Consider the following 11,709-nt stretch of genomic DNA (forward strand, 5'->3'; position numbering starts at 1 on the left):
TGCTGCCTTAAATTTTTAAGTACAATCAACTTAAATATAAGTCATTTCAACTTAAATTACATTTAGCTGACTTAAAAAAAATTGTTGAATCTTGTACAACTACAAAAGTTCAAAAAATACTAAACTTATTTTGATGAGTTAAAGCAATGCAAAAACATGTTGTACATAACTTATTCATGTAAATTTTTTACAGTGCAAAAATGAATAAAGAAAGTCCGTCTTCAAAATAAAAAAAGCCAAACTGCAAAGTCCTCAATTGATCTTTACGAAAGCTCTTGCTGTTTATTGACAGCGTCACTGCTTCTGCTAACAGAAACAGCAATAAAGTGGTTAATGCCGTGGTACTTTAGTCTACACAGCGTATGAGTACAGTGTCGTTATTAGTAAGTTAGAAATACATTAACAAGTTTGAATTTTTTTAACTTCTGGTTTCATTGTCCTGAAGCAAATAGGTTTTTTGAATGGGTTCATGTGAACACAAGCTGAAGATATTTTCAAATTTTATTTTGACATAAAATACATCAATTATACCCCAACTTGTGTTTTTTTAAACTTGATTATCTTGAAAAACTTATATTTTAGCTGGTTGATGACCAATATAGAGTTATGTGCAGCTGAGTTTTGGACCAATGAGATTTTACCATTGACAGGGCCTCCGTGGGTGACAAAATAGAAACCAAACAACCAACCAAATGTATCACTCATTATAATCTGATAACAATCTGATAACAAGTTGCTAAATGGGACTACAGAGGTTGTCTGAGACATTAAATGTCATTACAGCGAACAGGAAAACTTGTGTTCATACCCGTGCAAACTATTGTAAATCAAACTTTATATCTTGTAAATAAAGAACGAAAGAGTGGTCGGAAACTTAATGGTGGTAGCACTTTAGTCATGCGTTCATGTATAGCCTACGCTTAGCTTTTTACTTCTGGTAATTGTATTTAGGCTTTAAAATTAATAAAAGTTGTGTTCATTTGTGAAGATTGTCATGATAGGCAAAATGTGGAAGAATCATAAACTTCTGTTGGTCACAAAGCTTATATTCTGCAATTATCCAAATGGCTTTTTGTCAAGGGAACCAGAGAGATGCTAACTTCTGGGTTGGCCTTCAAAAATACGTCATCCCTGCGGCCCTCTTTTGTCTGAACAAACCTAAAAAATATAACATTTTTAGCTTACCATTAATGTCAGATTTTATTGCTGATTTGAAAAATATAATAGAAATGCGAGTTTGGTAAGCAGCTTTTGAGATTTCCGTGTTTTCTACTAGCAGTTGTATTTGAATGACTGAAAACAGCTGTGCTCGCAACATGGCCGCTGAGTGTTTTGCCTTGAAAAGTCTAAACAATTACGGGGAGTTATAAGCTAAAATACTGCACTGATGCAACCGTTTAGTGAATTTTCCCCACTGTCTCACTATGTTTCTCTTTGGTTCTCTTCTCCCAGGCGGTAAGAGGCCACTTTCCCTTTTTCTATTCTCCATCTTTTGTGCATTCTGTCTTTTCTCACCCCATCGTAAGCATGACCTTTTGTCATTAATCAGTCCTGAATTGTCCCTTTATGGTCCTCTTTGCCTTAGTCCCCTGTCCAAGTCTGTCTTTCCAGGCCTTTGTCCAGTTGCTGGTTCTCTCTCTCTCTCCCCCTACCCCTAGTTCCAACTCCTCCCTCCATCCTGACCCTTTTCCTTTCTTTCTCTACCTCCTTTTCTTCCTTTGACCGCTGCTTTCCCCGGTGCCCTTTTATTCCAGCCACATGGCTCAGTGTGTGTGTGGGTGCTCGCTGCAGGAGTCTTGGCGAGGTGGTGGTGCGGGCCGAACGAAAGAAGGTGAGGGAGAGGGGGAAGAACAGGGGGATGGAGAGAGTTGGTCAGGACAGGAATGGACAGAGGAGGAGAGCTGCAGAGCCACTTCGTTCTCGTAACAAAAGGAGGAACGGGAGCCCTGGATGTACTTTTTCTCTGCTAACTCTTTAGCGCTGCAGGTCGGCGTGTCTGTGACCTCATAAGTCCTGTTGAAGTGCGAGTAGTCCACCTAGAGGCGGGGAGGATGCATGACAAGCACAAAACATAACTACATGTGCATTTCAAATGAAAAACCAGTACAGATTATTGTTTTATAAATACAAGGAATGCAACTAGTGCTGCACGGGGGGTGTAACTTCAGTATTTCGATGCTCTCTGACTTGTCACCTGTTTTTAAAATGTAAGCCATGAAAGAATAAAGGCTTTTTATATTTTTCTAAAAACTTATTGTTTTAGTTAAGACTATTTTTAAGTTTTGGTTCTACATAAAAGAGAGATGCTTTTTTGTGTGTGTGCAGGAGAATCAACACATACATAAGCAACACCATATTTCCAAAATGGCCGAACAGCCGATGCAGGGTGTAACCTCTGACAAACAAAAGTTTAAACTTTAAAGACTGACTACTGCTTGTGGACTTAGACAAAGTGTATTATGACTTGAACCATCAAGTTATTATTTAAAGGGAAAAAAGAGTGCCTAAAAATGCCAAAACCAAATTTAAGACGAGGTGAGTTGTCGGATATCGTGCCAGCAAACCAAACCTGCCTGGAGGGAAAGGACGCTGGTAGCGCCGATAATACTTCATAAATATTGAAGGAACTCAAATTATTTCGAATTGAAACGGCTGAAAACTTTGGTGTGCTGAGGAAGGAGGTGAGCGATATAAAACTGAACTTTAAAGATGTTAAAAACAAGGGTGAATGACGCCGAACAGAGGATTGCGGACAATGAGGACCGAAATATGGATTTGACTAAGGTGCTGTTTCATCTAATGCGCAAACAAAAGTACCTTGAGGAGAAGTGTGAGGGCTTGGAAGGCCGTTCCTGGAGAAATAATTTAAGAATTTACTCTGTACCGGAGAAAACAGAAGGAAGTAACATGATTGAATTTATAGAAAAGCTTATTCGTGAGCAGCTTAATATCCGGGAAGAGATTTACATTGAAAGGGCGCATCGCGCCGCAGCAACAGGTGTCTCCATGGGACGTGCTGCGGACTTCACCAGATCAATCATCGTTTGTTTCCGCAGTTTTAAGGAGAAACAACGAGTGCTATATGCTGCATGGTCTCTAAAGGACATTCAGATTAAGGATCAACGGATATATTTTGATGATGATTACACCACCGACCTTTTTAAGGAGCGCGTAAAATATAGGAGCGCAAGGAAACAACTCCAGGAGCGAAAAATCAAGTCTCACATTCTCTACCTTGCAAAACTCATGCTGTTTCTGCAGGATGGAAAGACTAAGATTTTTGAAAATCCACGAAAAGCAGCTGAGGGTCTAAAGGACTTTGGCGTAACGATGGAAGTCCCAAGACAAGAGCCGGATTGGGACTCAGCGCTGCGGGCTGCAGGATGGCAGTCCCCCCGCAGTAGGAGCAAACATGCTCCCGCTGGGCAAATAACAGCTAGCGTTGAATCTCTTCGACTTTCCTTGGACAATTATGAAAATGATAAGACACATGGTGAATAAGGTATGTGGAGATTACATTGTGGCAAGCGCTTATTTGTACAATTGAGTGCAATGTCCGCAGTGTGTGAACATACACTTATACAAGCTGAAAATTCAGAAGGATGTGTCTATGACCTTGATGAATTGGACTCAGAGTCAAATTTATTTCCAAACATAAATGATATATGTAAATACTATACAGACGCAGAATTTACTAGTAATGTAGAAACGGCTGGTTCATTTTCTCTTATTCATTTGAATTGTAGAAGCCTGTATTCAAATTTTAGTAAAATATATGATTATTTTGAACACATTACAAAATAAATTTACTGTTATAGCTTTGTCTGAGGCTTGGTTAACGGATTGGTAAGGTGTGGAATTTCATTTTGAGGGTTATGAATTGTTTTATGTTAATCGGATTAATAAAAGAGGAGGGGGGGTTGCTTTAGTAGTGATCTGAAATGTAAAATAATTGAGTGTATGACTACTGCAACAGACGATTTAATGGAATGTTTAACTGTTGAGATCGAAATGAAGAAACAGAGGAATATTGTTGTTACATGCATATATAGAAGTCCAGGGTCTAGCATTATAACATTTAATAACAAGCTGGAGCAATTATTAGTTGGGATGAATGAAAATAAAGTGTCTATAATTTGCGGGGACTTTAATATAAATCTTTTGAATGCGTCTAATCATACTGGTAGTTTAGATTTTCTTGATTTAATGTATAGCAGAGGTCTTTATCCTACCATTACAAGGCCTAGTCGAATAACTTCCAGTTGTGCCACATTAATTGATAACATTTTTGTAAATATATTTGAAAAAACGGTCAAAAGTGGTCTTTTGATAAATGATACAACTGATCATTTACCGATATTTGTAACTCACCTCTGTGAAGTAAAAATAAATAAAGAAAAGTCTAGTAAAGTTATTAGGTTAAGAACGGAGGCAAGACTAAATAGATTTAGGGATGATCTTATGAAAGAACAATGGGACAATGTTTATAGTACAAATAATGTTAATAAGGCTTATGAATTATTTTTAAAAAAGTATCTATGGTTATATAATAAAAATTGTCCAATAAAAATATTGAATAATAAAGCAAGAAATAATAAAAAACCTTGGTTATCGAAGGGTATATTGAAATCGTGTAAAAGGAAGAATAAGCTTTATCGGGACTTTGTAAAATATCGGACAGTAAATGCAGAAAAAAAAATAAAGCCTATAAAAATATGCTGACTACTACAATGAGGCGTGCAAAGAAAGATTATTATATAAACTTGTTGATAGATAATAAAAGTAATATCAAAAGAATTTGGAAAGTCTTAAGGGAGGTTATGGGCAGTGAAATGAATTATTGTCAGCCATTATACTTAATGAATGAACAGACGTCGAGATAAGTGGTGGAAAAATGCCTGATGAATTTAATTCATTTTTCTGCAATGTTGGTCCAAATCTTGCCAAAACTATACCACTACATAATGAAAATAAAAGCGGGACAGGTGAAAGCAGAGTCATGCAATCTCTTTTTGTTGATGAAGTTAGTGAGAGTGAAATTATTTCTACTGTCTCTAAATTAAAAAGTAAACATTCATGTGATAGTGATGGCTTAGATATGTACATTGTTAAAGAAACTATTAGTTGCATTAGTAGACCATAAAAATATATAATCAATTTGTCTTTTAATACAGATTTCTTTCCAGATAAAATGAAGGTGGCTAAAATTATTCCCCTTTTTAAATCTGGTGATAGGCATAGTCTCACAAATTATAGGCCTATATCTTTACTTTCTCAATTTTCAAAAATTCTGGAGAAGCTTTTTGTTAAAAAATTGGATTATTTTCTTGATAAACATTTTTTTATACATGATAATCAGTTTGGGTTTCGAAGCACCCGCTCAACAGCTATGGCTTTGATGAAAATCACAGAAGACATCACTACAGAATTGGAGAATAAAAATCACACAGTTGGTGTTTTTATTGACCTTAAAAAGGCCTTCGACACTCTTGATCATGGTATATTGATATCTAAATTGCAGACATATGGAATTAGAGGTGTAGCATTAAATTGGATTATTAGTTATTTAGAAAATAGACAACAATATGTAGAGTATATATGCCATGAATCTAAGTTGGAAATAATACAGTGTGGAGTACCTCAAGGCTCTGTGCTGGGGCCTAAATTATTTACTTTATATATTAATGATCTCTGTGATAAATCAAAGATTTTACGTTTTGTTCTTTTTGCGGACGATACAAATTTTTTTGTATCGGGGAAGAACATAAAAATATTAATGAATATTTTTTTATAATTTATTTTTATTATAAGAATGGGGTAAGAGTTTATAAGATTTTTTTTCTTCATCCTACTCCTGTTCTTCTTGTCATGGAATGTATTTTTGTTGTGTTTGTTGGATTTGTTAAATTGCTGTTGTGGCATGTCATGTGGCATTACCATGAAAAGAGAATATATAAATAAATGAAATATTTGAGCATAAATGTGGCTATAAGGTTCTGGTATCAATAGCTATGTTTCCATCCAAAGTTGCGAATTTTGCATAAACATTTGCAAATAAAGCACCGCCCATCCAGTGAGACGAAGAAAACAAAATCATCCCTTCCTGATAAACCGGCACTAAATATCACCAAGAAAAATGGAAGTTGCTGCAGTTGGAGAAGCCACTGTATATCATAATTTAGTATAATAATAAAATGATATGCACCTCAGAGCGCGCAGACGAAACGCAATGAAGTTCTCTTGCGTTCGGAGGCGGATGCTGCTGTTCGGGAACACAGTCGAGTAAGACACTTCTGGCAGGAAACTATAACGAACCACTTTGATGACAGATTTTGCTCAGGCATTTCAGAACAAGCAAAAGAACATTTCGGATGCTGTGCAACGAGTTTGGTCAGCTGATTGGTCCAATTATGCAGTCCCATAGCAAAGTCACGTCTTTTTTGATGCGCATCGAGTAATTTATTCGATAAATGTGTTTCCATCATAGATTATGCGCATGTTTTCTTACCGACTCAACTGAGCGCAAAATTTTCTATGCGCATTTTGCCGTTTCCACCCAGGCGTGTTTTTTTGTATGTGAATGATGAAAATGGGCATAAAAATAGTTGGATGGAAACATAGCTATTAGCTCCTATTTATTTAGAATGTCGGATTGAGAATTGAATGTATTTTCATTCCATTTCAGTTTAAAGAATTGCAGAATTGGACATTTGAATTTAAGGAAGTCAATTTGTCAAAACAGTCTTTAAATGTTAATGTGACAATTCCTTGTTTGGAAGTTTAAAACATTTTGATATTTGAAGGTTTTACAGGCCATAGATAGCCAGACAGACAGACAGACAGACAGACAGACAGACAGACAAAGATAGATAGATAGATAGATAGATAGATAGATAGATAGATAGATAGATAGATAGGTAGATAGGTAGATAGATAGATAGATAGATAGATAGATAGATAGATAGATAGATAGATAGATAGATAGATAGATAGATAGATAGATAGATAGATAGATAGATAGATAGTCAATACAATGCTGTCTTATAAACACTGTAATGAGTCCCATCTGATACTTCTTCATTTACAATCACGGCATTTTCACTCAATCACTTTCCACCCTCCATTTCTTTTTTCCCTGTCTGTCTCTCACCTGGTAGCAGTTCTTCCTTTCAAAGAGCACAGGTTCAAAGCGGTGACCCCAGACGATCTCAGAGGCCAGGTATGAAGACCGGCATTGGGTTGTCATGGCTGTGGCCTCCACCATGCCCTCCAGAATCACCACCACTTCCAGCTCTTTGTCCCCCTCTAGTGTACGTTTGTCAATCTCAAAGAAAGGGCTCTCCTCATCAATCTCATGCACGATGGTCACAGGTGACACCAAAAAGATGCGATCCGTTCCATTGTCAAAGCCGACATTGAGGTCTGCATTGTCCAATGGCAGGAACTCACCCTCAGGGGTCACCCGTGGCTGCAGAAAAGGTCAAAGGCAATGTTCATTTTCACACAGTTTGGTGTTTTAGTCATTTTTATTGTTTGACAGAAATGTCCTGTAGGCAATTTAGTTTATTTAGTCAATATTTAGGTATTTCATGTTTATTAATAGGAATCCATTGTATTCTGACTGAAATGGGGTTTTTTTGTCAATAAAGATGTTTTAGCTGACGATAATTTGCAAAAAAATTGTCAAACTGTAACAGACCAAACTTTCTACCATTTTAAACATTATAAATATGTATTTAAACACATTGAAGATTTATCAACAAAAAATAATTTTTTAAGCCCTTGAAAATATATAGCCTGTATAATTCAATAAAAAAAAATGAAGGTTGGATCAACATTAACATTGTTGAAGCATTAATACCCTGCAGCGCCAGTGTTCCTTCTTCTCATATTTTAGTCTACAGTGTTAAAATGGCTTGATAATTGCTAGGGTGTGTCTTTTTCGTCTCGTCTTTATCATTGTTGACAATAAAAAAAATAAAACATTTTCACCAGTAATTTCATCCACCTTGTTGACTTTATGATAGCAACATTGCGTCATATTCAGACACGGAGCTATAAAAAGTGATAAAAGCGGTCTTTTATGGAAATCTATAATCGATTGTAAAGATATAATGAGTGATATATTTTGTTGGCTGTTTGGTTTCTATTTTGTCACCCACGGAGTCCCTGTCAATGGTAAATTCTCATTGGTCCAAAACTCAGCTGCACATAACTCTATATTGGTCATCAACCAGCTAAAATTGTGTTCCATCACACAATATTTTCAGTGAAATTAATAAAACCTGTGCACATATTATCTGGTCAGGACACAGTTTAAGATTATTTAAGCAGATACAGGAAGTATTACATTCCATTTTTTCCATATCTGTAAATCACAAAAAATACAGTCTTTATGATTGTATGTGTGTGCATATTGACTCCGGTCATTTTTATTCCAGTATTTTTATTCATTATGCAATAAGATAGGAACTATTAGAGTGTATTTTTTTTCTTTGGATCTTGTCTTATTTTCATGTTCAAACACCATCTTCTCACCATCTAACCTCAACACATCAGAACCTGTTAGAAACATCCATGTAGACATGGACACGATAAAAGACAAACATAAACACCATACTCACAGACATAATATACACACACCTGCACAATGACACACACATTCGGATCTACTTAAGACATCAAGATTTCATTCACTGTAAAACAAAACATACTGACACAAATACATAAAATCCGGCCGTTAAATGAAGTCACACGCACGCACACACACACACACACAGGGCAGATAAGTGAGACAATGGTTTGCTGTACTAAAGTTAATCTCCTCTACAAATCTTATAAACCTCCGGTATGAGGTTGAAGAAAACAAGCCCTCATTAACCACACCAACTGTCCAGATGTCAATCTCTCTCTTTCTTTTTCTCTTTCATTCGCTCTCTCTCATCTCGTCATGTATTATACCTTGCATTGTAGGCTATTACTTTCTCATGTACACTACCCTTTAAAAGTTTGGGGTTGGTACGATTTTATAATGTTTTTATCACTTATATTCAACAAGGCTGCATTTATTAGGTCAAAATATGATAAAAATGGTAGGCTAATATTGTGAAATATTCTAATATGCCGATATGGTGCTTAAGAAACTTATTATTATCAATGTTGAAAATGGTTGTGCTGCTTAATATTTCTGTGTAAACTAATAAAAAATAAAAAAAATATTTTTGTTTATTTATGCACATTTTGTTTCAATCGGAATGAATTGATGAATCCGAAGTTCCGAACTAGTTTTTACATGAACGAAAAATAAAGTGATCGGGTTGATGTGCACGTTTCGTTGTGTTGTGGCTTTATTTCGTTGTGTTGTGGCTTTAGTTCGTTGTGTTGTGGCTTATTTCCGTTGTGTTGTGGCTTAATTTCATTGTGTTGTTAACTTATAAATAACCGCATTACTTGGGCGATGAGCACATGAGCTTTCTGAGCGAGTGCATAATGATGTTGTATAGGGGTGTGAACCTACACTGGTCTCACGGTTCGGTTCGATTACGATTATCATGTCATCGATTCAGTTCAATTTGATATCGCGATGCATCGCGGTGCACTCCATCTGCAATTTAAATTTTTACTACAAAAGTGATGTGTGCGTGCGCGCGTGTTCGCCTGTTCGGGAAGTCGCACTGACAGAAACAGTGACATTCCAGTTTAAGTTTCAAGGGAGTAAAGCCTGTTTATACCATTTAGTAAATGAAATTGTGTCAAATCAATTTTGTTGTAAAGAAATCGCTCATTCATCAGTATATATTGTCTATTAATCAGTCTATTACTGAACCGATACCGAATCGTCCTCGTCTGCATCGCGATGCATCGTTGAAACGATTTATTTCGACACCCCTAATGTTGTATTGAAGCGTTCATTGTAGCACATTGCAATGCAATGCACCATTTGCTTTGACATGTTAATGACCATGTCATGACCTATTTAATTTTTTTCTTACATACTTCACCTTTAAGTCATGGGCGTTTATAGTGCCACGCAGGGACCAGTCCGTAAATGTTTTTTCTTCCAAATTACGCCGGTTTAAAAACATGGGCATGATTCTGGCCCACCAATCATCCACTTTCTGCCTCCGCCACTCTGTTTGAATTTATTCTATTTTTTTATATATATTAATAGACAGGACAAAAATGTTGTGGTTACTAACTCTCATAAGTGTATTAGTTGAGTATAAGTAGACTGTTAAAGGTAGGGGAAATAGAATAAGGGGTTAGAGTTAGCAGAATAAGTTAACATGTAGATGCAAAGTTACTTATTGTCAGTAGAATATCTGTTGGAGGACCATCACAATAAAGTGTTAGCAGTCAGATATTAGGCAGTCAGTCTACTAATACTCTACTAATACTCTAACGATAGTTAGTTGACAAGTAGGTGCACCGTTACTATAGTCAACAATGTCTAAAAAGAACCATCAAAATAAAGTGTTACCAAATTTGTTACCGATTAAAAAAAAAAAAATTCAGCCAAGACACACACACACACACACACACATATGCCCAACGTCTTACTGACCTTCAGTATCTGTGCTCGTACATGGGCCTCCACCAGGTGGCTCTTGCGCATGTTTCCAACTCGCCACATAATGCAGAGTTTCCCGTCCCTCATGGCCACCACAGCCACATCCGAGAACACCAGTGTCTCATTGCGCTTCTTGGGCTTGGCGATCTTAGCCATTACCGCCCCAATGATGAAAGCGTCGATGATGCAGCCCACAATGCACTGCAACACGACAGCAAACACCGCCAGGGGGCAGGCCTCGGTAACGCTCCGGAAGCCGTAGCCTATAGATGTCTGCGTCTCTAGAGAGAAGAGGAACGCCGCCATGAAGCTGTTCACCTGCTGAAAGCAGCGTTCCTCTGTCTCCGCCACTGTCTGCACCGGGCCGGAAACCCCGGCAGGCAGTGGAGCAAAAGAGGAGGAAACAGACGAAGGAGAAGAGGAAGATGATGCCAGGGAAGCCAGATCCCCATGAGCGACGGCGATGAGCCAGAAAGCGAAACCAAAGAGAAGCCAGGAGAGCAAGAAGGAGAGGGTGAACACCACGAGCATCCAGCGCCAGCGGATGTCCACGCAGGTGGTGAAGAGGTCGGTGAGGTAGCGCTGGCCCCTATCGCTCATGTTGACGAAGGTGACGTTGCAGCGCCCGTCCTTGCCTACAAAGCGCCGCCGGGGCCGGCGGGACTGGCCGCGGCGATCGCGGGGCGGTGAGGGAGAGAGGGAAGGCGAGGATGCTCTCTTGCTCCTCTCCCACCTCCCTTCTGCCCCAGACTCCCCCTTGAGTGCCGAGCCACGCCCTCCTCCTTCTCCCCCCCTCCTCCCTCCCCCTTCTTCATCATCATCATCATCATCCTCCACATCATCATCCTCATCCCTCTCTTCACTCCTTCCTCCATTGCTGTGATGAAGGTTGAGCACTTTGCCATTGCAGTTGGGAGAAGGAAGCACGCCCGAATGGGAGGAAGTGACATCGTCACTTTGCGCCAGTCTCATGACTTCCTCCTCATCCAGAGGTGTATCCACAACTGCACTGAAGCGCCGCTTCACCCGAGCAGCCCCCATTACTAGCGACAGCACACAGAATAAAAATTTCTGGGAAAAAAGAAGCGTTCAAGAGTTTGCCAGATAAATCCAGGGTCAAAGTGGATTAAAAAATTGGG

General features: G+C 38.2%; 1 protein-coding gene across 1 annotated transcript; it reads right to left on the reverse strand.

The window, feature by feature from the left end:
- Window positions 1-1,708: 1,708 nt before the first annotated feature.
- On the reverse strand, window positions 1,709-11,703 carry kcnj14 (potassium inwardly rectifying channel subfamily J member 14). The gene is made up of 3 exons (XM_077209098.1): window positions 10,565-11,703; window positions 7,151-7,468; window positions 1,709-2,036 (listed from the first exon to the last, which is right to left on the reverse strand). The coding sequence occupies exons 1-3, from the start codon at window positions 11,609-11,611 to the stop codon at window positions 1,764-1,766; spliced, it is 1,638 nt and encodes a 545-aa protein (XP_077065213.1). The 5' UTR covers window positions 11,612-11,703; the 3' UTR covers window positions 1,709-1,763.
- Between the last annotated feature and the right edge of the window lie 6 nt (window positions 11,704-11,709).

Source organism: Siphateles boraxobius, unplaced genomic scaffold (genome assembly GCF_051911475.1).
Source record: "Siphateles boraxobius isolate OS27281-9 unplaced genomic scaffold, OSU_SipBor_1 12, whole genome shotgun sequence".
Classification (NCBI taxonomy): domain Eukaryota; kingdom Metazoa; phylum Chordata; class Actinopteri; order Cypriniformes; family Leuciscidae; genus Siphateles; species Siphateles boraxobius.